Raw genomic sequence first — 25015 nt, 5'->3', positions numbered from 1 at the left:
ACCCCACATTTGGGGGTGAGGGGTAAGGGGGGGCAAACCCTGGGCCATTCCTCCACACACGTTTGGCTACACTGTTTTGTTCTCCAGCCAAAGCCCGGTGGCGATGCCAAGCCAATGCTATAAATCCTGCTTTGGAAACGCACTTTTCAGCACAATGGTGATTTGCCAACAACCTCTCAGCCCCACTCTCTGCCTGTCCCTGGAGGCTGCTGGATGCCAGCAAAGCCCACGGGGAGTGGGGAAGCAGGCAGCCAGAGTCCCAGCCAGACTGGAGGATGGGAATTCTGCCGGTGGCTGCCTGCAGGCACAGCCGACGGCACACAGACACCGAAAAAGCAACCCAGGCACTGGGAACATCCACAACACCCGCTTTAATCCCAGCCCCCAGGTGGCTGAAGGCAGCTCAGAGCAGGGGGATGCGGGAGGGCTCCCAGAGACGCCGGGCCAAGTCGCAGGCCTGCTGGACCACCAGCTCGGAGGGGATGATGCCCAGGTGCACAGTCAGCAGCTCGTAGCACTTCACCACCTCTGCCTGGTGGTTCTTGCTGTAGTAACGCAGTAGCTTCCTGGGAAGGAGAAGATGGGGGGGCTCAGCAGGTGCAGTGCAGCCTGGCATCCCCTTTCTAACCAGCTTCTCCCTAGCAAGTCTCTGGCAAGGACACAGTACCTGTCCACCAGGCTGGGGAGACAGGCTGTTGCAACCCCAGTGACACTGCAGCCCTGGTACCACCCAGCATCACTCACGGGGACTCCCATGCCAGCACAGCCCCGGGCCCTGGTGCCAAACCACAGGGCTGGGGACTGCTCACCTGTAGTAGTCTCCTGCCAGCATCCCGATGGGAGCGGAGTCATCGGAGAGAACCGGCACCTCCATCACCTCCAGCTTGTAGCCCTGGGGAGAGATGACAGCAGAGGGTGGGAGCAGAGAGGGGACTGCCGAGGAGCCGGCTGTGCCCACAGCCCTGCTCCCTGCCCGCAGGAGCTGCTGGGGGAGAGGGGCTCAGCCCCTTCCTCGCTGCACGTACCAGCTCGTTCTCAAACCAGAGGAAGTAGGAGCAGCAGTAGTCTCCATCCTGCAGCACGAGCGTCGTGTAGCCCTTCTGTAGGTATCGCCGGGCCAATGCGATCAGGGACCAGACCTAGGGGACAAGGAGCACCTGAAGCCTGAGCAGAAAACTCTCTAACCGTCACCCCCTCCTGTGGTCCCCATCTCACCCCCCCGCCCCATGAGCAGTACCTTCCTCTTGATGAAGGCGGCCAGGGGGCCCTTGCCCAGCTCCGAGCTGGACTTCTCTGTCACGCTGAGTGATGGTGCCATCATCTGCCCAGCCGTGCGGTCCACATAGATGAAGTGCACCAGGCCAGGAAAGTCCTCCAGGTACGTGTGGTGGAGGTTAAGGGTGTCCAACAACTTTGGTGCCCTTCCAGGACAGTCCCTGAGCCTTGGGGAAACCGCTTTTGCCCACCACACTCCTCCCCTCGAGCCTGGTGCCAGGGGGACAGGGTCCTCCCCCTCCCACCTCTCCTCGCCGGGCTACCCCCCAGGGACCTCTCCTTGCCGGGCTGGGCTCCCAGCCGCAGGGACGGGTATGACACCATGGTGATATTGCGCCTGCTCTTCACCAGCAGAAAGTCTCGCCAGTCCAGCAGCTTCTCCCTGCCGAAAAGAGGCATGGTGAGATGCTGGAACCCCCCGCCAAGCTCCAGCACAGCTGGGTGTGGGGCAGCCCTCCGGGGATGCCGGCCACCCCCATGCACTCACCTCATCAGCTTCTGGGCACGGTCCCGCAGCCCCTGGGACAGGCTGTGGCTGGCGGAGGCCAGGAAGAGCTGGCGGTACACGGAGCAGAGCTGCCGCTTCACGTTGGCCACTGCCTGCAGCAGCCTGAGCCAGGAGACACAGATGGTGCTGAGTTTAGTGCCTGGGTCCCCAGTGCCGCAGGGACAGCCATGCTGTCCCCCCGCTGGGAAAGTTCCCTGCCTCCCTGGATACTTTCCCCAGCCACCCCATACTCACTCCAAGGAGCTCGCAGGCTCGCTCCGGGAAAATATCTTGTTTTTGAAGTCCACCCAGGCGTTCTGCAACTAGAGAGAGACAGGGCTCAGCGTCAGGCTGCGGGGACCACAGGACAGGGTCTTTGTGTCCCCACTCCCACCTGGATGTCCTGCCCACTCAGCTTCTTCACAAACTTGTCCATGCGCTGCCGCAGCTCGGCCAGAAACGGGTAGGAGCGTGGGGCTCCCGCCTCTGGCCCCTCTTCCAGCTTCTTCTCCAGCACCAAGAAACCATCCAGCAGCTGGTACAAGGTGACGGCCACCTGGGTTGTGGGGCCCTGCCGGGGAGAGGAGAGGTGGGTCAGCCAAGAACCATCCCACCGTCACTTCGCTCACCTTAGAGGCAGCTCACCTTGGTCAGGAGGACAAGGGAGATGCCTGGCCAGAGTGGGAGGCAGTGCATGGTGTGTGGCAGCAAGGGGCAGTAACCTTCCCGCAGGCTGGCATCCAGGAAGATCCTTCTGGGGTTTGAAGCTTCAGGGACCAGAGGTTCCAAGGTCTGAAGCAAGTCCTCTGCCATCTGGGGAGAGAGGGGAGATGCTCAGCCCCCTGTGGGGATGAGACAGCCTGCACCGACCCAGGACGCTCTGGAGGGACACCAGAAAGCTGCAACCAGGCACTGATGGAGCTGAGGGAGCTACGCGGCAAAAGATCAGCAGGGAGGGAAGCGCCCCGGGACCCCAAAAGAGCAGCAGATAGAGGGGAAGCCGCCTGCAAAGACACAGGTTGCAAACACCTTGCACCAAGGCCAGCACTTGGATGGAGTGTGTGAGGCTTTGCAGCATCTGGCAGGGAAGCAGCCCAGAAAGCCCAGAGGCAGCAGAGGGAGACACCAGACTGCTCTGAGGCAGCCCTGTCCCCTCTGTGCCGACAGCTCTGGACAGGGAGACCGTAAGCAACGCCCCAGAGAGGGTGGCCAGAGCTATCACAATTACGTACAACATGAGGGATGCAGGGAACACCCCCAGCCCTAGAGCCTGGGACACCCACAGCCCCAGAGCCTGGGACACCCACAGCCCCAGCACAGCAAGGGACAAGTGACAAGGACCGGCGACTGCAAAGAGCACCAGGACAGGCTGAGAAGACGCAGAGCCAGGAGGGACTGCAGGACCCCTTGCTCACCTGGATTTCTGCAGTGTCTGCCTCCCCGATGCCCAGCGTCTCAGCGCCCTCCGACCAGCTCTCACTGCCTGCAGGGAGCATGGCAGGTCGCCCTCCCCACCAGCCCCCCACGCAGCCCCGGAGCCTCCGTGGGGCTGGGGGGTGTGGGGCAGGGCTGCTGCCTGGCTGGGCACTCACCCGTGCTGTGCTCGCCCGGTGAGGGCTCAGGCGTGTAGTAAACCTCAGGCACGGATTGATCGTCTGTGTCCTGCCAGCGAGAACAGCTGGGTCAGCGATGGGAGTGACACAGGCTGCCCAGCCAGCGTCCCACCCCGCAGCTCCCGGTCCCAGGGACTCACCTGGTCATCCGAGTCCTTCTCTGCAGCTCCATGGGAGCCAGGGCCACTCACGGGGATGCTCTCGCTTCTCTTGGGTCCCTGGGGGAGCACCTTCCCTGCTGAAGGCTTCTGAAAAAAGGGGAAAAAAATTAAAGCCTGGCCACCAAGGCATCACCCAGCAGGGCCACCCCAACCTGCTGCGCCCCAAAGCCCTGCTCTGGAGCACCTGGGGGCCGAGCTCCTCCTCGGCGCTCTGGCTGGGGTACAGGTCCTGCACCAGGAGGATGAGGATGAGCAGGTCAGCGGGGCGGATGGAGCTGGCATTGCGGCTGCGGGCCAGAGAGGGAGGGGTCAGCCAGGAGGGTGAGCAGCTGCCCTGGGGAGGGTGGTGGGGCTGGGCGCACCTGGAGTAGAAGGCCAGCAGCTTGGTGTGCACCAGGAGGAAGGCATGGCCCACCTCATCCCCGCCGCGCTCGGGGCTGGTGTTGATGTACTGCACCACCTGCCGCTCCAGGAACTCAATGCACTGCTCGCACAGCTGAGGGTGGATCAGACGCTCCACGGCCTGGGGTGTAGGTGGAGGGGATGGCTGCTGAGCCCCCCCAGACCCAGCCACACAGCCACAGGGGCAGGTCTGAGCCTCCACTGCCCCAGGAAGCTGCCCCAAAGTCCCCAGTCCAGAGATCTTCCCCGCATCCCAGGACTCTACACAGCCTCGCACCACTGGGACACCCCAAAGGTGGGCGACACCCCAAAGGTGGGCGACACCCCGGGGGACAGTACCTCCACCGCAAAGCTCTGGTCCTCCTCCCGCAGGCGGCTGTAGGTCTCCAGCAGACCCCGCAGCAGGCTCCAGACACGCTCCCGCTGCTCCGAATCGGCCGGCCGCAACCTGCAATAGCCACAGAGCCTGAGCCAAGGGCCGGCCATCACCTCCTCGGGTGGGACGGGCACCCCAAAACCCAGCTGCAGCCCAGCAGGCAGGTCCTGCTGCAAAGGGGGGGTCCCAGCTTGGAGACACCCACTCCCACCCCCCCAAGTCTGCACGAAGGCACCACTCGGCAGCTGCCCCGGCACCGCGGCGTGCCAGCCCATGCCGGCCGGCCGTGCCCGCTCACTCCTTGCGGACGAGGTGGGAGTCGAGGGTGACGAGGCCGCAGTGAACCTCCACCAAGCGCCGCAGCATGAACAGCATCCGGCGCAGGTCGTCCTCGCTCTCCGTCCCGTCGCCGTTCACCGCGATGTACAGGCAATCCCCGAACTGCAACCGGCAGCGGGGTCAGGATGGGGGGGGTCGGTGTCCCCGGTCGGGGACAGTCGGTCCCCGGTGCCGGCGCCGTCCCTACCATGTGCAGGACGTGGAGATGCCGCCCGCCCTCGGTGGCGAAGCAGGTGTAGGTGTCGGCGAGCTTCTCCAGCAGCGCGGCGCAGGAGATGATGAGGGGGGCGAAGAGGGTGTTGAGGCTGTCCTCCAGCGCCGGGCTCTGTGGGCACACGCTGCGGGGTCAGCGCCCCCCCGCCACGGCGCACCCCCCCGCGAACCCTCCCGCCCCGTCCCGCCCCACCTGCCCGCCGTGGGGTGCCCGCAGCCGGCGGAGGAAGGCGCCATCGGCCCAGTAGAAGAGCAGCTCGGCCGCGCTGCTGGCGATCAGGACGCACCGCATGGCCCGCCCCGACCAGCGGCAGCGGCGGCGGCGCGGGGGCACCGGGACCGCGCGGCTCCGCCCGCCCCGCGCCGCTTCCTGCTCCGCCGCGCGTGACCGCCGCGCCCACGCGCGCAGCGCCCCCACCGGCCCGGCGCGGGCCTGCACAGCGGCCACCGGCCCCGGTCCCGCTCCCGGCCCTGATCCCGGCCCCGATCCCGATCCCGGCCCCGGCCCCGGCCCCGGCCCCGGTCCCGGTCCCGCTCCCGCTCCCGCTCCCGGCTCCGGCCCCGGCCCCGGTCGCGCTCCCGGCCCCGGTCCCCGCTCCCGGCCCGCGGCGGACAGAAGACGCCGGCGCGGTTGACAGCCCAACTTTATTACACCTCCGGTAGCGCCTCGGCGCGTCCCGGCTGCTCCTGCCCGCCACACCGGGCAGGACACACTCACGGCCCGGCCCCGCCTCCCGCCGCTCCGCACGCCTCCGGGCCGTATAATTTAATTAGCAACATTTCCAGACGCGGACCCCCGAGCCCCGCCCGGGGCGGTCCCCGGCTCCCCCTCCCTTCCTCCCGCCCCCGCTTTCTCCCGGCCCGCCCCGCCCGCAGCATCCCCGCGCCGGTCCCCGCCGGGATGGCGGCAGCAGAGGGAGCTGCTTCCATGCGCTTGTTGCACCGGCAGCGCTGCCCGCGCCCCCCGAGCAGAGGACAGGGGGACCCGGCTGCTGGAGGGGTCACCCTGAGGGGCAGCGGGACCGGGGACACCGGGGGAGGGTGCCCACGCCAGGCACACCACCCCGGCCCTCCCCATCAGCCGGTGGGCACCGGCCCCCGGGTGCCTCTCGCAGCTTGCCGGATGGATGGCGGCAGGCCCTGCAAATTTGCCGTCGCACCGCTCCGGCGGGATGGTGGCCAGGGCCAAGCAGAGCTCTGCAGTCGCAGGGCGGGAAGAGGGTGCCAAGCCGGAGGGCATCCAGGGTGCGAGGAGGCAGAGGGCACGGCGCGGTGCCTGCCCGAGGTGGCCCTGCTGCGAGGCTGTGCGGGCTGCCGAGGAGGCAGCGTGTCCTGGGGAGTGCGCGGGGACAGGAGCGGGGCCGGTGGATCCGTTCTGGGCCATGGGCTATCGGTACCGGCAGGCCAGCGCGTTCACGTTCTTCACCACGTAGAAGCTCATGGTCAGCGGGGGGATGACCAGGGTGCGGCCGGCACGCAGCGGACGAGGCTTTAGCTCGGGGAGGGTCCCGTCGTCCACCATGGCCAGTGGCTGCCCGTTGAGCTGGACCGACCTGTGGGATCAGGAGAGGGTCAGGACGGTGGCATTGAGGACATGGCGGCAGTGGCAGCCCCAGCCGCCAGCATTGCACTTACTTGGAGTGGAGCCCGTCCTTGCCATAGGGCTGCAGCAAGTACTGGTGGACGATCTTATCCCGCAGCGTCCCCGCCAGCTTGATTTTCTTCCGGGAGCGATGCAGGTTGATGATATAAAGGGTGATGGACCCCCGGACGTAGTTGTGGCTGCAAAGGGGAGAAGGGGAGCTGAGGGGCGCATTGACATGATACCTGGGAGCATCACCTCCAAGAAGAGGTTTGGGGGTCTCTGCAAGAACCGGCCTCATGCAGCAATCCAGAGGGGACATCGCCGTCCTGGCAGCCCCTCCACAGGGAGATGCCACCTCCCCATCACAAATCCCAGCTCTGCGATGACACCTTCCCAATCTCCCCCTCTCCTCCTTGGCCAGGGTGGCATGGCTCAAGAGGGTGCCACAGGGGTGTTGGTTCTGGGGCAGCCCCCGCCAGGGCCTCGCAAGGAGGAGGCTGAGAACGGAGGGGAGCTCTGTGCGTGAGTGGCGTCTCCCCCCGCTACCCTGGGCACCAAACTGACAGGTCCAGACACTGATCCTCTGTCCCTGCCTAATCAGGCAGCCCCAAACAAAGGCTATAAAGCACTTTGCACCTGTCAGTTACTGGACAAGGTTTCCTACCGAGCTGGAGGCATGTTGAAAGCATCTGGACTGTGTAAAGAAACAGTCTCTCCTCCTCCACAATAGCAACTTGTGTCTGCGGAGGAGGTGGCTGCCCCCCCCGGCTCGCTGGGGCGCTTTCAAAGACCTTATCAGCGAAACAATAACCAGGCCGGGCTCCCCGGCAGTGCGGCCCAGCGGGTAACCCGACCGACCGGGGGCCCCTCGTGTGAAATCCACTCCCTTGATCTCTGCTGCCGGGGCTGCCCGCTGGCCACCGCACCAGCCCCAGCCGGCCCCATTCCCAGGCATGGGCTCGCCGTGACTTTCATCAGAGGCATCGCCATTCCTGTGCGCTCCCTCCACTGCCACAGCGGCCAGAGCAGCGCCCGAGCGAGTCCCCGTGGGGAACCAACCTTGCCTTGCCAGAGCCAAAGCCTGGGCTCCTGCCCCAGCTCGATGGTACCCATCTCCTGGGGGTCCCCCCCGCTGCAGCCTCCAGCCTCCCTCGCTTACTTGTGGTAGCTGGTGCAGTGGGCGTAAATGCGGAGCTTGTCGCGAATGACTCTGCCGGGCCGAGGTTTCCTCTGGAGACCGGCCACGTGGATCGCCAGGACCTTGGGACCGATGAGGCGCTTGTAGAGCAGGGACAGCCAGTAGTCCTGCGGGGCAGAGGGGACAGTCAGCAGCACAACGGTCTCACAGCAGGAGCAGGCAAGAGAGGCTGGCTTCCATGCTTACAGCCTAGCAAAATTTTGGGATGTTGGGATGAAAACATCGTGTGCCAGATCCCTGCCTTGGGGTGAGCTGGTTTTGTGCAAGCCAAACCAAAATGGCACTACTGTTGCCAGGAAAGAGACTAAAGGAAGAACACATTGCTCTGCCCGGGCTGAGAGACACCGATACCCTCTAAAGGAGCTCAGCTTTTGGCTGGGCTGTGGAGCATGGGGAGCAGCATGGAGGTCCTGCCCCATTCGCACGGACCAGCACGTAGCCATACTGTGGCCCTGTTTACCAGCTCCAGCTGAGCTGAGGTGTGATGTCCTGGAGCAGGCAGGTCGCCCTCCACCCCACTCTGTACATGGGGCTGGAGCCCACCAGAGCTCTCCCGTACTCTCCAGCTCTGCTCATGGCATGCTGGCTTTGGTGACTGCTGAGGGTGCTCTAATTCCCAGAGGTTTTTCTCCTGTTTTAAAGCCTCCCGTGGAGTTAAGCACCCATGAACATAGCGCGGGGAAGCCAAGCGCTCAAGAAGTAGGAAATGTTCAGCCCCTGCACACATGCGTTAATGATGCAGCCTTTAATTACGTCACCACATACTACTTTTTCCCTCAGGGCACGGCCTCGCTCGGCACACAGGATGGGCCCCAAGCCCCGGGGAGGGAGGCGAGGCTGTGCAGTGACGGAGGCCACTGCCGGCAGGGCCCCCCCCTCATCCGCTGCAGAAGCTGGGAGGTGTGCAGTAAATGAAGCAGGGTTGTGGGAAGGGAAAGGGCAGTCTCAGGCCCTCGCCTGCCGTTCTGCAGGATGGGGCTTCAGCCCCGCTGCTGCTCCGGGCACCCTGAGTGATGCTGGGGAGATGGAACCTCTCAAGCTGCTTCTCAGGGTGCTGCCTGTGGATGTGCTGGGCACCACCTGGGTGCTGGGCCACCTCCACACACACAAGCACGCTGGATAAACCCACTCTGTGCAGGCCAGACTGGCGGCCCCAGAGGGATCATGTGTCCCAGGGCAATTGGGATGATCCCCCCAACCCGTCACCAATGTAGGAGTCCCATCAGTGATGGTCATGCTGGCACCAGGGACTGCTCTGCCCAGCAGCATCTGACCCACACAGTGAGGATGACCCGCTGTTGATGCGGAAAGGAGCATGGAGCAAGCACCATGTGGCACTCTGTACACTGCCTGGGGAGGTACGAGGAAAGCCCTGCGGGGTCAGGATAGTGCCAGGAAGGGGTCTGCCACCCCAGCGGGGCATGGAAGCCGGGAATGGAGTCTCCAGGGCCCCAGGCTACAGGGGAGGATGGGCAAGTGGAAGCGCAGATCCCTCACACAGGTACAGGTATCCATCCTGTGGGTGGGAAGCCTTCATGCAGCCCCTGATTAACATGCATTTTGGATGAAGAGGCCAGCAGATGAAACACAGAGCAATGCTGCAGCAGCAACCGGCACGAGGAGAATACCCACCGGCCAGACCAGACTGCTGGCCCCATCCTCTCTCCAGCCCAGCTCAGCTGACCAACCAGTTCCAGAAGCGCTGGCCCGGCCTGGCCTGGCACGGGGAGATCCAAACCCATTTCCCACTTTCTGGGTAAGTTTTTGCCACAGCCCTAGAGGAAAAGCCGCCTCCTGCTCTCTCGCTGCTCCCAGCCAAAACCACGGGGCGTTGTGCCACACCAGCCTGGTAACTGCTTCCCTTGCAAACCCCAGGCTCCAGAGGGGACGCGAGGGTGAAGAGAGAGGCTTGTGCACCCCGAGGAGGCTCAGCCCACAAGGCCAAAGCTCCCGGGGAGGATGAGCTGCAGTTGCCCAATACTACAGACATGTGCCATCCCTGTGGTGCATGCCACCGTCCCTGTCCCTGCTGGCTGGCGGTGCTGCCCCACACCCTGGGGACATCCCCGCCGGCACCGTGCCATAAGGGCTGTGCCAGCCCACCCAGCTCGGGCTCACGGCAGGCGGGAGAAGCAGTGCCCGGCACACTGCCAGCTCCCCGGCGAGCCATGCCGATTAGCAGGCGTCATTAGATGAGTAATTACTTGGGTTTACGGCGAGGCCAAAGGTGAGCACAGATGGCAGTGTTTAGCCCCACAGTTGTGAATTAAAAGTAAATGAGGTCAGTGCTCCGGGCTACCTGTCAGCTCAGGCTCTTAGGCCACCTTAGGCATGGGATGACCATGGCTAAGCGTGAAGTATTTTGGTGCAGGCAATGCCCCCAGGGCAGCACGGGGACCTACTCGTCCCTCCACCATCTGCAGGAGGCGAGGGGATAGCAGTGATTTTACTTTGCCTTGCTGGCAAGGCTAGCTCCAAAGTCTCCGTTTTGAGAAGGATGTGGAAATACACAAAGAGAGTTCAAAGGAGGGCCAGAAAAACGACCTGGGGCTGGAAAAGGAGCCGTTCAGTGCCGGCCTCAAGGCACTTGAGCTCTTCAGCTTACTGCAGGGAAGCACTGAAGACAGCTGCAGCTTTTCGCGTCATCGCAAGCCCGCTTGTGTCGGGGGCCAAAATCATGTTACTTGCAATAAATTACCAGGAGCTGGTTACACCGAGCATTTGGGTGATGAATTACACGCACACCTAGCACGATGGAAACAAACCCACCGGGTGCGGGCACTTCCCCCAGCTGGGCTGGTGCTCCGGGGCTGCTCCTACCACTGGCGTGAGTGAATCCCAGTTAGAATCACACGTGGGATGTTGGGCACCTGCAGCCACTGTCTCCTCTTCAAACGGTGACCAGCTTGGGAAGCAGTCGCTCTTGAAACTGATCTTGGCTGCAACTGGGGTGGCTTTACCACCGATCAGCGACCTCTCCCCAGACGCCTGGCAGCGGCTGGCACTCCCTCCCATATGGTAAACCCCGTGCAAGTGTGGACCCAGGCTGGCAGCACCCAGCAGGCAAAGACAAGCACCCACTTTTCAGTATGGTGCCAGGCATCCCGGTGGAGGCAGTCCCAGTGATCCCCTGGGAGATGCACGGCTCCAACCAGCACAACCGCAGAAAGGATTTGGCTTTTGGAGTCAGGGAGGGCTCCCGTTGTGAGGACTGAGCCAGCAATACAGCTGTAGCGGTAGAGGAGGAATAACAGACAGGAATCTGGTCCGCTATTAGTCCCCTGGGAGTTGAGGGAGCTTTCTTGCTTTAATTACTTTGCAGACCCATTAAGCAGTGCTGCCACTGCAGCCCGTGGAGCTGCAGGTGAGAAGCACCTGAAGGCAGAGCCGTCCTGCGCCCCAGGAGGTCTCCTGGCCCCGACCCCTGATTTATGGGCAGGAAGGGCCCTTGTCTCAAGCGAGCTGATGTGCAGAGCTCAGGCCAGACACATCCACTGAGCACCAAGGGGCCAGTGAAGACCCACGAGCTTTCCACTGGATGGGGAAAGCCCAGAGGGCTTTGCGCACTTGATCTCTTTGCACATTTTAATTCATTGCAGGAGGTTTTAGAGACTTCAGCTTTTGGAAACAAGGCTGATTAGGCAGACCCTCAGACAGACCTATTAACCAGATGCCCTTGTCTCCAGAACCATTAGGAAGGGCGCAGGAGTGTATCCCTACGCTCTCTCCTAGAGGCAGCGAAGCAGCTTTACAGCCCGCCCGAGTTTGTTCAACTCCATGTTCACCAGATGCGAGAAGATGTTGCCATAACCAGAAAACTGGAGTAACAGAGCTGTAGCCCTTCGATCTCCTGGGAGCTGTAACCGGCCAAGGCAGCTGAACTTCAAATGAGCAGGCACAGGCTGGGGCTGCCAGGGCATGGCTCTGTGTCCCCGTGTCGCCAGCAGCATCAGCTGGCTGCTGTCCACCCTCCTCCTCTTCCTCTTGCTTCTTCCCTCTTCTGGAGTTGCCCAAGCTCTTCCTCCGTCCCTCAGGCAAGCTCGAGTTTCAACAGCCTGTTGTAGATTGCTCCATTCCTGCACCTTCATCTGTGTTTTTCCACAGTCCAAGCAACCCGCGCGGCGATAAGGGCTGGCTGGTCTGCCTTCCGTACCCCACAGGACAGAGAGCTTCACTCTTTTATCCCTCTGTTGAGCCTGATGGTTTGTTTTTGGCAAAAACATCTTCCAGAAAAGTAGTGATTGTGGTTGTGAGGGCTTGGAAGGATGGAGAAGCTGCCACTTTCCAGGGAGTCTGTTCCAGCGGTTAAACATCCGCACTGTTAACAATCCCACTCCTTATTTTCAGCTTGAATTTGTCTGGCTTCAGCTTCCAATCAGTGGTTCTTGTTCTTTCTTTTTCTGCTAGATTAAAGAGATCCTCAGCATCCAAAGCCTTCTCCCTCCGGAGGTCCGTACATCCTGTTCAAGCCACGGCTGGTCATTCCTTCAGCAAGGCTGGACTGATGCTGCTTTTAACATTATCCGTGAGTTTCACGTGCTGCTTGGACTATGGGAATTTGAGGCTTTCTCACCCAAATCCTGTCCCAGGTCCTGTGACAAGCAGAGCAGGGCAGACCCTCTCCCCAAAGGGAAAATTTGCTGAAGTCAAAATGATCTGCTCCAGGAGCTGATGCTGTCCTCACGAGCTCACATGCACCCATCCTCAGGGACGTGAGTTGTTTGCCATTTTGCGTGTGCACCCTCCTGGCATGGAGGTCCTGAAGAGCTGAGGACTCGGTGAGTGGTCTCCTACAACATTTGCTGCCGTACTGGGGGAATTTGAAGGTGTGCCCTGAGCACCACGGGGTCTATGAATAGGGAACAATGCTCCTCCTAGTCCCTAATGAGGGGGATTCAGGTGGACCGGACTGCCAGGAGCCAGCGGTGTGAGCTGGAGATGACAGACCCTTGCTTTGATCCAGGCACCTTCACCTGTGAAAGGATTGGCCAATGCTGCCCAACTCCTTTCTTGCTTAGACTCAGTCCCCGCAGACACCCACCCACCAGTCCCCTGCGGCTGCTGACATCTCTCCCTGGGCATCCGTTGCTTTCACCGGGCTGATCCCCTTCCTTCCTGCTCTAACGGCTGCGAACGCCTCATCTCACACCACTCTTTCCTGCATCGCCTTCCGCCTTCACATCTTCCCAGCAGCTTTCTCTGCCGGCAAGCGGTCTACAGATGAAGCATGGCACGGGGCTGGGGGGGGCTGCCAGTCCCGCACCCCTGTGCCTTTCGGCTAAGGAGGGAGAAGAGAGGAGGCAGGCAGGGCGAGGGAGGGTGATGGGATGTCAGCCGGTGCAGGAGCGGCTCTGTAGAGCAGAACAGTCGCTGCCATGGCCGTGTTGTGCACGCTGTGTGCTTACGGGGCTTATGGCAGGCTGGGGCTCCGTCAGGGAAAGGAAACCAGGTCATATTTTGCAACGGCTCTGCAAGGAGTCCCAAAGCGCAGCACGTGGGGACAGCCCAGATAGTCGCTCCCACTCCCAAATAACCTGCTAACGTGTGTGCACACATGGGGTTGGAGAGCAGCTTTCTCATCCACTGGTGCCAGCAGCACCACAAGCTCCTTGTTTGGGCTGAGCATCAGCCGTTCGTCCTACAGCCTGGGGTCTCCCCGAGCTGTGCCAGAAGCACAACCCGTCAAGCCTCTGATGAGCATCACGTCTTCCCAGCCTTCAAACCATTGCACCCTTTGCTCAGCCCCTCTCCCATGTCTCTGTCACTTTTGCTCTAAAACTCCATCCTGGAGAACGGCCAAATACTGATATTAAGGCAAAATTCCTGCTGTGGGAGTGGCAGACACAGGAATCGCTGCCAGGCACCGGTGGCACCAAGGGGACAGACTGCTCGGGCACTGGGAAAGTGGCCTGTGGGAAGTGGCCCCTGCCTACCGCTGCCCTTCACAAGCTGGTCCCCAGCCAGTGTCCTCCACCTTCCCAGGGAGCTGAGCAGATGGAGGGACAGCCAAACCTCTCCTTTGTCATCACCTCTCCCCAGCAGGGTCCAGGCCATGGAGGCCGTAGGAAGGGAGCAGAGTTGCTGTTATCAGAGGACTTGGAAACCAAATGTGACTTCTTTGCTGTTTTCTGTTCTGCTGCTGCTTTTCACCATAATGCTACTTTCCTCTGCTCCACCAGCGAGCACCAACCCACCCTGGGAAGGGTCTTGATGTCCCACCTCCTCCACAGCCCCAGGATGGCTCTGTCACTAAGGTGGGCAGGCCCGTCACTAGCACAGTGCCTCCAGGAGACATGGGCAGTGGCTGTGTCCATCCTTCCATGTACCAACTGCTGCTGCTGGTCCCAGCTGGACCATGTCTCTGCCCCAGTCTCCAGTGCAGGAGGAGCAGCCCGGCTCCGGGTCTGCACATGCCCTGCAGCGCCGGCGCGTGGGTGCCAGAGCTGCTAGCCACAGCACGGCTTTGATGCATTTGAGACTCCAAGCATACACACTTCAGAGACATTTTTTATGGTGCACTAAGAGGGAAAGGCCTCTTAACCCGCCGTGACAGCAAGCAGAGTTTAGGCGCTTTAAATCTGTCTCCTTGCTCTCAGATAAAACGAGCCTCAGAGCAGAGTTAGAGCTCCTGGAAGGCTGAATGCAGCGAGGGTGCAGAGAGCAGAGGATGCCACAGTCCTTGAGTACGACCATGGTTGAAAGGACAAGGCAGCGGAGGGGATGCCCTGCTCAGACCTGCTCCAGGCGTTCATCCCCAGGCTGGCTGGGAGATTTCCGCAGGGCACCATTTCCACTCTGCCCTTCAGCAGGCCGTTCTCCAGCTTGACATCTCCTGGGACAGCCTTTCCCCCACGCACACCTGAACTGCCCGGGATTTCATCCCTCCTTCCCGCAGCCCGAGCGAATATCCCGTACAGACAGCTCCTGCCCGTCCTCGCCTCTCCCACCCCTTCCCCGTCTGCAGGCATCTCTCCCGCCAGAGCCAGTGCAGGGCAGATGGGGGTGCCAGACACCCGCGCGGCAGATTTATGGCCATCAGGAACAGTTTCCATGTGCGTGTGAGCTCCATTGGACCCGCTCCCTCCCTCCACCCCATGTCAATCCCAGGTTTGGGACCGTGACCCACCCACGGCACGCAGCAGCCCAGCCCAACCCAGCCACCCTCTCCGTGACAGTGACCCCAGAGCCGAGGGTCCCCGCCGGCGGGGGGGGACACGGCAGCCGCAGTCCTGGCCCTGGCAGCTCGGCCGGCTGCGGTGACTCAGTGCTGGGCGTGCAGATGGGCCGGTGCAGCAGCGGGGCTGAATTCCCCCATCCCTGCAGCCAGCTGGCCGGGCTCGGCGGTGGGAGCAGGAGCGCTTGCGGGAAAGGGCTCTCTCCGTACACTTCCCCCTACTGATGCCGAGCCTTCTCTTTGTCTCTTGACACTCGCCCAGCGCAGCAGCCGGGTAGCCACTGTGGGAGTGTATGGCAGGATGGGGATGGGGCAGGTGGGTGAAGACCTGGCCCCCGCAGCAGCTGGGGGAGAGGCACCGTCCGGGGAGATGGCTGGGACCTCCAGCTGCAATTAGCAGTGCCTCTGGCCAAGCCAGCTCAGCTAATGAGCGCACCGGGGAGTTCATACGTGCGGCAGGCGGAAGCTGGGGGGCCTGCTCCTGCCCCTGGCACCTGGTGCAGCATCTTGCTGGGGAGTCCCTTGCCTCTGTGCACCCAGAGACCGGGGGGACCAACTGGTGCCCCACTGGGGAGGTGCTGGGACAGGCTGGGCAGGCGCCGTCGGTACCAAATGGCCAGGTGCAGCCCAAGGGTACGTTTCACACCACGGCTCTGCCTTCAGGATCCCAAGGGATGCTGGGGACGGTGGCAACCTGGCACCGGGCTCGTTCACACCAGGGCTTTTATGAAAGCCCGGGTAGAAAGGGGACAGATCGCTAAGGGCAGACCTGATGTGAGCCCAGGGTCCTCCCTCCTCCAGGACAGACAGTAACTTTCCCATGGAGCTCCTCAGTGCCTTTGGGCTAAGCAAGGGAGGTGAAAAATTACCTGCAGCATCCAAGCATCCGACCACGGCACCATCAGGCACCGACCTCCGCACTGCTGCGATGCTTTCTCAAGGACATCATCAATTCACAGGCAATATCACACTGTCTTCTACTACCACAGCTGAGCAGGCAGCCCCTGCCGTCGCTTCACCCTGCGATCCCTCTGGGCCTTTCTCATGCTGTGTATGAAACTTATATGCAGAAAGGGAGTTTTAGCATCTAACCTAACCCAGGAGAACCAAGTATCTCGCCGTCCACAGTCTTTAGGAGAAGGTCCAAGAGGAGCCACAGTTATCAGGAGATGGAAGCCTGGATTTCAGCATTGGCTTTTCCATGGGATTTGCATTGCTCTGGCCCTGCCTAGGAACATGCCGGAGTTTTTCCAAACGTAGGTATAACCTTACAGCACTGTGCATTAAGGGAGTAGAAATTACTACCAAGGACGGATAAAAAAGGAGGAGAGTGCCACATGGAAGAGCGTACAGAAAGTTCTTTAACATGCTCTAACAATCTGAAGAGAAAGCTCACGCCTACCTGGGGGGTTCGGCAATGAAATAAATGTATTGCATGCCTCTGGACTGTTTCAGAGTGATATTAAGGAGAGATGGAGTATGGACGCTGCGTGCCTGAAATGAGCCTAGATCTGCGAAATGCCAGACCGGCATTTCAAAGGCACTGGCCTGTGAAGGGCGAATATCAGTGCTGCTCCTGCCCTCCTTTCCTCCGCTCCCCGCTCCCACACACACGTTCAGACGGGTTTAGGTGCAGGCAGGCAGACTGCCGTACCTGCGAGAAGGCTTTATTTGAAGGGCTTCTCAAGCACAAGCCATGCAGTCAAGCCCTGAGTATTATACAGCTGGCTGCCCCAGTCACTCGGGAAGAAAAAGCACTCTAATGATATATGGAAAAGTTATTCCCAAAATAACAAGGCATTAAAACACTTGAGATCAGTTGTATTAAGGTCAGCAGGAGCGTTTCTGATCGCCTGATCACCCAGCCTGATAGCCTCCATGCCCAGGCCAGGGGAATCTTGTGTCACCCAGTTTCTCCTGTTTTGGTCCCCATTAGTCCAGGAAGAGAAACTTCTTTCCTTGGATCTGCACCTGGAAGGAGGGTCAGAGATGCACCTCTGCACCACCTCCGAGGAGAGGGTGCATGGGCAATTCTGGCAGCCAGGACAGGTGCCCAGAGCTGCTCTCTCATGGGTGAAAGACCTGCATGGGGGCACGAATGCCCCTTGCAAGATGCCCCAGAAGCCACAAGATGCTGCTTAGCTCATGAGACAGCTGTATGCGGAAAGCCCAGCAGAGACATGAGCATCTCCCTAATTTCTCCATGAAGCTGCAGTGCCCCTGGGCCACACTGCTGCCATCCGAGACCATTTTTGAGAAGCCAGGCTGTGTTGCACTGGCAAGCCACTGCAGTGCACAGCCAGGGATGGACTAGCTTAAACCTCCGCTTTCAAGGTTCACTCTATCCCTGCCTGCAAGCAGCTGTTCCCAGGTACTCTTGCATTTCCCACTGAAACGGCCAGAGTTTACAAGTTTGTTTTCAAGCCCCACCAGGCTGCTCGGGTTTGCTGCCCGGTGCCTACACCCAGAGAGCGGCTGTGCTCTCTGCCCACCTGACGTGTGGGTACCCCTCGCTAGCTCACAGCATGGCCCCGCCACAGCGGCTAGCATCCTGCTATACGCATGAGCGGTGCAGTGATTTCCCTGCTCCTTCCTCTGTACATAACAAATCCCCCCAGCGCTGCAGCCCCAGGGGAGAGGCAGAATGAGACGTGATGATTTAGAAGCTGACTCCCGTGGCGGTGCCCACCAAGCGACCCCCGTTATCTGCATTCCCCGATCCCCAAACGTGGCACGCACCCCACATTTTACGAGCTTCCTTATGCCACTTGCTGTAACGTGCCCTAACAGAGACAGTACTAAAATGAGCCAGACCAGCAGCATCTGAGGGGCCCAGCTGAAGGACAGGGAAGAGGGCTCCTGTGGCAGCAGCCCAGTGCTCAACAGTGACAGACTACAAATCATGCGCTTTTATACGGGAAGCTCTTTAGCACAAGGATGGAGGGTTGTATTTGCATTGCCAAAGCATCCTTGGACCACGCAGGAAACTCTCCCTGGACCGTTCAGCTCCCCAGCATCTAAGGACACCGCTGTAAAAGGCTCAACTCCAGCTCAGCGTGCTGAAACACACCATCCTCTTATCTGACAAGCAGGGATCAGCAGTGGCAGGGGAGAGGGAGGTGCAAAGGCTGCTACGGGGGAGCCCAGCCCTGGCTCCCGGCTCCCTGAGGAGCTGCCAGCTGGAGCCGCGATTGATGCCGGGGTGGTACGACCCTTCTCTCAGCAGGCAGCTGCCTCGCGCCCAGCCGGCGTGCGGAAACCTCTTTGTCGTGGCAGCTAATGAGCAGATTGTATTTCACAGCGCCGCAGCCCGGCGCAGGTAGGGCCAGTGGCTTTCATCTCCCTGATAGCTCCCACGGGAAAAGAGCGGCTGCTGCCCTGGGGAGCAGGTCATGCTCTGGTCTCACTGGGCTTTTTGGTGTTTGCAGCTTTTAAACCCTCTGTAGGGTTTAAACCATCAGGTTTGCACCTGCCCGTGGCTCCTTTAAAGCACAGGTGTGGCAGGAAAGGGGTTGGGGAAGCACCCACTGGAGTTTGTGCAGGAACACGATGGTGGGATGTGGGATCAATGCTGAAGCACATGGGAGAGATAGTAAACAGCCATGGTGGGGGTGGCAACTAACTTATTGGGAGAGTTAACTTTAAAACAATAGCAAAATCCAGTTTAAAGACCTCCATTGTGTTAAACAGCCTGGGGTTTATTCCTCGAACTCATCCCCTGGCTTTCATCCCGCTCCTAACTGCACGCCTGCTCCAGCCGCTCCGGGATGCTGCCCCTGCTGTGCCGTGAGAGCTGGCCACTGGCCACCCACTGTCCCTGCTGTGCCTGGTGGGCAGGAGCTGGCCTGCACCCATCCAGCCATGAGCTGCCTAGGGGACGGAGGGAGATGAGGCTTCACCAGGGGAATTGGCTCTTCAGAAGAAATCCATCAAGTGCTTGCCCCAGGCTCAGATTCATCTCAAAGAAAGTCCAAAGCCCCCCAGCTTTCCCCCAGCCTGGGGCCACCAGATCTGGCAGGTATGCTCGCTGGAGGGGTGCGGCGGGGGAAGCCCAGGCAGGGGACTGTGCTCTCCTGCTCACTCATCTGCTCTCCGGAGCCACCCACCAGCCCATTCTGGGGGGCTTAGCGCAGACCTCGTGTCACCAACACCCCCCATGTCCCTCCCTGATGCTCATGGATGCTGTCGCGGGGATGCTGTTTTCACCGGCTGAGTAGGTAGAGCTGACGGAGATGCAGCTCCCTCAGCCCCTGCCCCCCCTGCAGCCCCTCCCGAGATTCCAGAGCAGTGTCAAAGGCAGGTTGGCAGCGGCAGGGTTGTGCACTTCTCTGACATGGGTCTGTCCTGCCGGCAGTGTCTGCTGGGTCACAGCCCCCCCAGATCCCTTCCAGGGGCCATGCAGGGCACACAGCCGCTCTGCCAGGCTCTCCGCTTACAAGGCAGTGTATTTACTATCCTCCAAAAAAAAAAAGATGAAAAGGAAATCTGCTACTTTTAACAGTGTTTTTCATACAGTTTCTTTATCAGCACCATGTGTGCTGGGAATTCCCACCTGCCCAGGCATTTTTGAAGAGCGAGGGATGCTGTGGGGCACTGGTGAGGACCGCTGCTCCCTGTGAAGCTGGGAATGCCCTTCACCTCATTTTCTAGAGATCTGAAGTCAGGTGCTGAGGCTCCAGCCTGGCTTCCCTCGGGCCAGCTCACCACTAGCCATCTGGCTGCCTGCCCTGTGCCATGTGTGGTGGTCCTGCCACATCCCTCCCTCCCTCTGACTCCGTAGTCCACCCTGGCACCCGTTGGTGGCACCAGCCTCCCTCCTTTGCTACTGACCCTGGGCACCAGATTAAGTTTCAGCTACAGCTCTCTCATCCGCCTCCAACATGTTGCGTCTGACATGAACTAATGTCCCCTATTAACACTGCAAGAAACAGATCTGGAAAAATTCCTTTTCAAGCAGAGTTCAGACAGGCCACAAGGAGAGAATCCCCCCAAAATGAGCGGTGAGAAGCCACCGCCAGCGCGATGCCCCCGGGCAGACCTACCGGCAAGGGGTTGAAGTTCTGGTCCACCAGGTGGTTGTGGCCATGGTCGAGGAAGGAGTGCCGCACCACCACGTCGATGCCCTGGCTGGCCAGCAAGCCCAGCGTGTTCAGCCACCTGGGGATGGAGGGAGCGGGGTCAGGCTGACACAGGGGGAGCTGCCTGCTCCCAGCGCCTCCCATGCCCCTAGGTGTGTCCCCGCGCCTCCCCCCAGAGCCCAGATAATCTTCCTCCATCTTTTGTGATCACGGCCAGCTCTGAAGATCTGAACTGGGGCTGTGCAGCAGGATGCCCGTGCCATGGGGCTGTGCCAGTAGACAAGCCCCAGGAGCCCCAGGAATTGTTGTGGCTTTGAAGAAGGAGAGAAAATGGTTTCCACAGCAGAGTCCTGCCGAGCGTTTCCCTGGGCAGGTGCCCCAGCAGTGAATGCATGCAAGGATGTGTGGCTGCAACTTGAACCAAAAATGCAAAGCAGGAGGAGACCCTGGGGATCCCTGGGGTCCTGGAGCTGGCATGCCCGGATCACACCTCCCTTTCCACGTCCATGCCCTGCGGGCACACCGTGGGTACCCGTGTGGCATCCCGAGCGGTCCCCTCCTTGCTCTGCTTCCCTGGGTACGCCAGAGGTTGGGTCACCTACAGGAAAGCAGAGCTGAGGAGAGGTAACAGGGATGCTACGGAGAGAGTAATGGTGCCCAGGCTGCCGGGGGAGTGCTGAGGGGGTACAGCTGGGGTCTCTGGGCACAGAGCTGGCCCTCTCCTGGCTGCAGTGGCTTTGCAGCACCCGAGCCCACAGAGCCCATGGGGATGGCAGTGCCATAGCACCGGCGAGCTGGCATAACTCACAGGAACCCCGCCGCATAGGAATCGGAGAGGTTGTTCATGCCTCCGGCCGAGGTCGCGCCAACGCCTTCCAGCCAGATCTTCTTCCCCGGCGTGTATGTGTTCACTACCTGCGCGGGACACAAAAGCAACCAAAATGACTCTCATGAATCGGTGATTTAAAGCCAAGGCAGACACCTCCTGTGCTATGCTCCGGGAAGGGTTTCAGAGACCTTCAGTATGGTGTTGCTGGGCAGTCAGTGCCTGCCTGGCCCTGGCGTGGCCACCAAGTGTCTTCATCATGTCTGGGTGGTGGGACACTAGTCCTCACTCTGCTGCTGCTGCTGCCACGTGTCCCCTTCCCGTCTTCTGGAGCTGCTCCTAACATGTCCTCCCAAACGTGCTCTCAAGCTCCCAAACCCAGGCCCTACTCTTTCTCCATGGTCTCCCCACACACTCCCCGTCCCGCAGGCTGCCCTGCCATGTCACCTCAGCTCTCCACGGCCCCATGCAAGGTGTCCACCAGCCAGAGGGAGCACCCGAGCCCTCATGGCTCTGCGGAGTGGGAGCCCTGGGAGCCACATGGAGGAACAGTGGGCACCCACGAAGACAGCAGTGGATATCTCTGGCAACAGGCAGAGCCAGTCCCATGGCTGAGTGGGGGCAGCTTCGATGTTCAAGGGGTCCCTGGCACAGGCAGGACATGGAGGTCTGAGCATGCTGGCCCACCCCTTACAAGGCTCCAGCTGTCAGTGCAGACACCCATGAGATGCCAGGTGGGGTGGGAGGGCTCAGCTGGCCAGAGCTGCCCTCCCCCAGTGCGAGCAACCTCCGGCACCACACAACTCCCCATCCTCTCTCCCACAATCCCACTTCTCCAGGCCGGGCAACGAGCTCCTGCGACCAGATGTCTGCAAACCCAGCGGCCCGAGGAGTGCTCCGCGCAGCCTGATGTATCCTGCCCCATTAGTGAGGAGCGCTGGAATGTGCTGGATGGACTGGGATCCCTCAAAGATGTTAAATACGCCAGCTCTGGGCTGCCTCCCACTCACAGCCTGTGAGAGTCGACATCCCTGACTGAAGCCCCAGAGGTGTTGGCATCCTGCCTGTAATTATCTAAGCCCGCCACCTTCCCCCGTCGGAGAGGAAGCAATAAAACAGGGAAGTGGACAAGCCCAGCTGCTCTAATCAGCCCCGGCAGGATGCACGGACTCAAAGCCAAGCTGGAGGCTATTAGCACCCAGCGCTGTGCTGTTGCTCAGCCGCACTGGCATTCCCGGGAGAGCCCTTCCTCGGCCATGCCCCACGCAGACCAAATCCTGCCCCGTGTGCGCGAGAGTTCCCCCAACCTGCATCGAGGGCAGCTCCTCACAGCTGCTGGCCTGGGGACGGATGGGGTCCAGGGAGCCCCTACGGTTGGTGTCCTGTCCTGTCAGGGATGTCACCACCTGTGGCCTGGACAGCAAATGCCATCCCCAGCCATCCCGCTGCTGGTGCCCTGCTCCCAGACCCCTCCGCTCAGCCCACCCGGGGGCTCCTGCTCCCTTCCCAGCAGTTTCCCAACCCACAGCGGAGCTGGGACATGTTTTGGTGGGGTTGTGTCCCCGCAGGGGGAGCAGGGTGGCCAGTGCATCTCGCTTGCCCCTGTGCTGATCCCGCTGGCCGCCCCACCATGCCTTCCCATAGTGGGAGGATCATCCGCGAGCGTGGATGATTCCCAGCTTGTGCCGGAGGACTCAGCAACCGGCTCCTCTCCTCCGTTTTTGCTGTGCCGACCCTCGCATCCCCTTTCCTGGGGCCTCTTTGAGTTGTTTACTCATCCCACAGTTTCTCCCTGCGGGAATTACAACAGTAAGACATTGTGGTGACTGGTATGGTATGAAAACCTGGACAAGACAGACAGATGGACATCTCCTCTAGTCCCTAAAGCCTTCCCTGCTTACTAGGTGTTCCTTATTTCTTGACGGAATGACAGCTGAGCGGGCCAGTCACGGCCCTGGCCCCTGTATCAGCCGAAGCGGGGGGGACCTGCGAAGCCCCCATTCCCTACCCAGTCGCTAGAGATGCGATGTGTGTCCCCCCGGCCGGCGGGGAGAGGAGCGCTCGCTGCAGGCTGCACTGGCCAGGCAGAGCCGTGGATCTGACACAGCCCGCCAGCAACAGCTGGGTTTTATAACACAGTCAAAACACGATCATCAGCGAAAAAAAACCCAAACCAACAGTTGTTCATAACTATGTTCATGATTCTCCACCAGTGAAAAATCACCCTGGAAATGCAACTGTCACAACTTTGCAAGCAAAATTTTTATGCACTGGCAGCGAGTGGGGCAAGATACTGCAGCAGGAGCCGCCTCCGGAGCAGGCACGGCACCGGCTGTGCTCGGGACGGTTTGGAACCGCCTGGTTGCTCCCTCTTCTCATCCTTGGGAGAAACTTTCAGGAACGGATGGGTTAGAAAAGCTTTCAGAGAGTTGGCTGCGTTAGAAAAGCTTTGCACGGCAGTGTCTGCTGTGCATCCAGCCCACACCACGCTGCAGCCAGTGGCCGCTTCCCTCCCGACCCACTGCACATCCCACCCCGGGGCCAGGCATCGTGCCGCCCGGACTTTCCTCCCATCCCCTGCATGAGGGCTGGCCGCATTTGGGCTGGGAGGACAGTCACCCCCCACAGCCACCCTCCATCCCTGCCCCACGCCAGCTCCCCGGGAACATGTCGGTGCTGAGGCCAGAGCCCTGGCCACCAGCTGTGCCAAGGCCAGGCACCGTTGGCACGGTGCCCCCTCACCGACCATTTGCACTCACGCACTTTCTGGATTTTCCTGATCTGGTCAGAGAGTGTGTCTAAGAGGCGTGTTTTCAGGAAGTCCGTCACTTTGGCCACTCGGCCATCAATGTAGTAACTGGAAGGAAAATAAGACAAGGATCAGACAGATGGGAGTAGCTCTGCCCCAAACCACATCCTCCCGTCCCGCTGCTGCCCCATGCCAAGAGGCCTCCTCTGCTCTGGGGCAGTCCCTGCTTACACCCTGCCCTGCCCCCTTGGCCCTCTGGCCATGCCTGCGCCTGGGAGATACTTTCGGTCTCCAAAACAGGGCGTGAGGTGGATGCACCCTGAACACTGAGCATCCTGCACTGCAGAAACCATGGGAAATTTTGCACTTCCTTAACTCTTGCTGGTGAAACGCTGGGAGCAGAACACAAAAGGCTGGGAGCAAAATGCCACCCGCAAAGGCTTTGCAGCACCCTCTGCACTGATCTCATGGAGACCCCCACGGAAGGAGACCCTCCGACACAACGCCTGTGATAGCAGCACCTGGGCTCCACCACCAGGGAGATCTTGGGAGATCCTCTGCTCACCCGGCTCGTCCCGACTGTACCCATCCCCTGTATTAGGGACTGTTTCTAAAATGCAGATAAGCCAGTCAGCCCTGGGCCCAGTATCATTGCTACTGGACAGATTGCTTTTATGGGATGCCAAAAAGGAAGGAGCACATCTAATGGCTGAAGTGAAGGGCTCCTTAGCCACAGGAGGACACTACGCAGGCATCAAGGAGGAGGAGGGTCCCAAGCAGCCAGCATCCTTTGAAATGCATTGGAAATAGCTGCAGAAAACACCCAGGAGGGGACAGGGGAGGCTGCCCACGCTCCCAGACGCGGGAATAACTAAATGCATCACTCTGACCAGGTTGTAGGACACTGTCCGTTCAGCGGCTGGTCTTTTGGCCACCAGTGTGTCTGCAGGGGACACCGTACAGCACCTCTTCTGCTCTGAGAACCAGAATTGCTCCTGGACATCCTGCTGTAATAACAGCCCTCCAGGCTAAGCCCTGATGGTGTTTCTGAGCAAGGATTAGTGACCGTGGGGTGCATGGGCTCAGGACCTATGGCACCAGGGCCAGCCCTGCTCCCAGCACCCCCGCACAACCTGCGCCCTTCTTGCTCGCCCTCCCAGCAAAGTCCACAGCCGAATCCCTGACTTGAGAAATGCCGTGTCCACCACTGGCAGGGAAAGTCACAGAAATCCCTTCTGCCTTGGGAGCATTTCCCATGCAGAGGGATGATTCCTGCTCTCCACATGCTTGCTTACGTAAAACATGGCTATAATGCTGCCAATCATAAAATGGATCTTCTGTCTCTAAGTGTGGGGGGAAGGCTCTGAAATGCCTCAGTACAATGAAGCCGTCTGTCCTGGAGAGCAAATGCCCTGCGTCTGGAGGTAATCCCAACCGGCTCCTCCTGAGGAGGTGTCTGGGGCTGGCACCTCTGCCCCCGCGCAAGGAGCAGTGGCAGCCCTTGCACATCTCCCACAGGCTCCTCCCAGCCTCGTAGGG

General features: G+C 60.6%; 2 protein-coding genes across 5 annotated transcripts in view; both read right to left on the bottom strand.

The window, feature by feature from the left end:
• Positions 1-348: 348 nt before the first annotated feature.
• Positions 349-5259, bottom strand: HPS1 (HPS1 biogenesis of lysosomal organelles complex 3 subunit 1). Of its 4 annotated transcripts, none has more exons than XM_074592113.1 (18): positions 5060-5259; positions 4841-4978; positions 4613-4755; positions 4278-4386; positions 3899-4059; positions 3721-3823; positions 3516-3623; positions 3355-3424; positions 3178-3245; positions 2408-2575; positions 2157-2333; positions 2018-2085; positions 1763-1885; positions 1593-1657; positions 1238-1383; positions 1026-1139; positions 810-892; positions 349-566 (listed from the first exon to the last, which is right to left on the bottom strand). In XM_074592113.1, exons 1-18 carry the CDS (start codon positions 5156-5158, stop codon positions 404-406), a joined length of 2106 nt encoding a protein of 701 aa, XP_074448214.1. In that variant the 5' UTR covers positions 5159-5259; the 3' UTR covers positions 349-403. The 4 variants fall into 4 exon arrangements, with proteins under 4 accessions (XP_074448214.1, XP_074448215.1, XP_074448217.1 ...); XM_074592114.1 differs by having other exon boundaries at positions 1238-1382; positions 1592-1657; positions 3516-3620; positions 5060-5250; XM_074592116.1 differs by lacking the exons at positions 3721-3823; positions 3899-4059 and having other exon boundaries at positions 1238-1382; positions 1592-1657; positions 5060-5248.
• A 203-nt stretch (positions 5260-5462) lies between these two features.
• Positions 5463-25015, bottom strand: part of HPSE2 (heparanase 2 (inactive)) — a 112880-nt gene continuing 93327 nt past the window's right edge. The window contains exons 7-12 of the mRNA XM_074592110.1: positions 23491-23584; positions 20710-20816; positions 19866-19980; positions 7611-7756; positions 6502-6648; positions 5463-6419 (exon numbers count right to left, since the gene is read on the bottom strand). Of these exons, the coding sequence (XP_074448211.1) occupies positions 6254-6419; positions 6502-6648; positions 7611-7756; positions 19866-19980; positions 20710-20816; positions 23491-23584 (775 nt within the window). The 3' untranslated portion in view covers positions 5463-6253. The remainder of the gene's footprint in view (positions 6420-6501; positions 6649-7610; positions 7757-19865; positions 19981-20709; positions 20817-23490; positions 23585-25015) is intronic.

This window comes from Larus michahellis, chromosome 6 (genome assembly GCF_964199755.1).
Source record: "Larus michahellis chromosome 6, bLarMic1.1, whole genome shotgun sequence".
Lineage (NCBI taxonomy): Eukaryota > Metazoa > Chordata > Aves > Charadriiformes > Laridae > Larus > Larus michahellis.
This window is presented reverse-complemented; position numbering and strand designations above follow the sequence as displayed.

What these genes read in the sequence shown, in the direction of transcription:
- HPS1 (XM_074592113.1), bottom strand. Translation starts at nt 5,158, where the DNA reads ATGCGGTGCGTCCTGATCGCCAGCAGCGCGGCCGAGCTGCTCTTCTAC. An exon ending in CCCTTGTCCTCCTGACCAAG is followed by an intron (nt 2,334 to 2,407) that starts GTGAGCTGCCTC and finishes TCTCCCCGGCAG; the next exon opens with GGCCCCACAACCCAGGTGGC. An exon ending in CCGCCTTCATCAAGAGGAAG is followed by an intron (nt 1,140 to 1,237) that starts GTACTGCTCATG and finishes CTTGTCCCCTAG; the next exon opens with GTCTGGTCCCTGATCGCATT.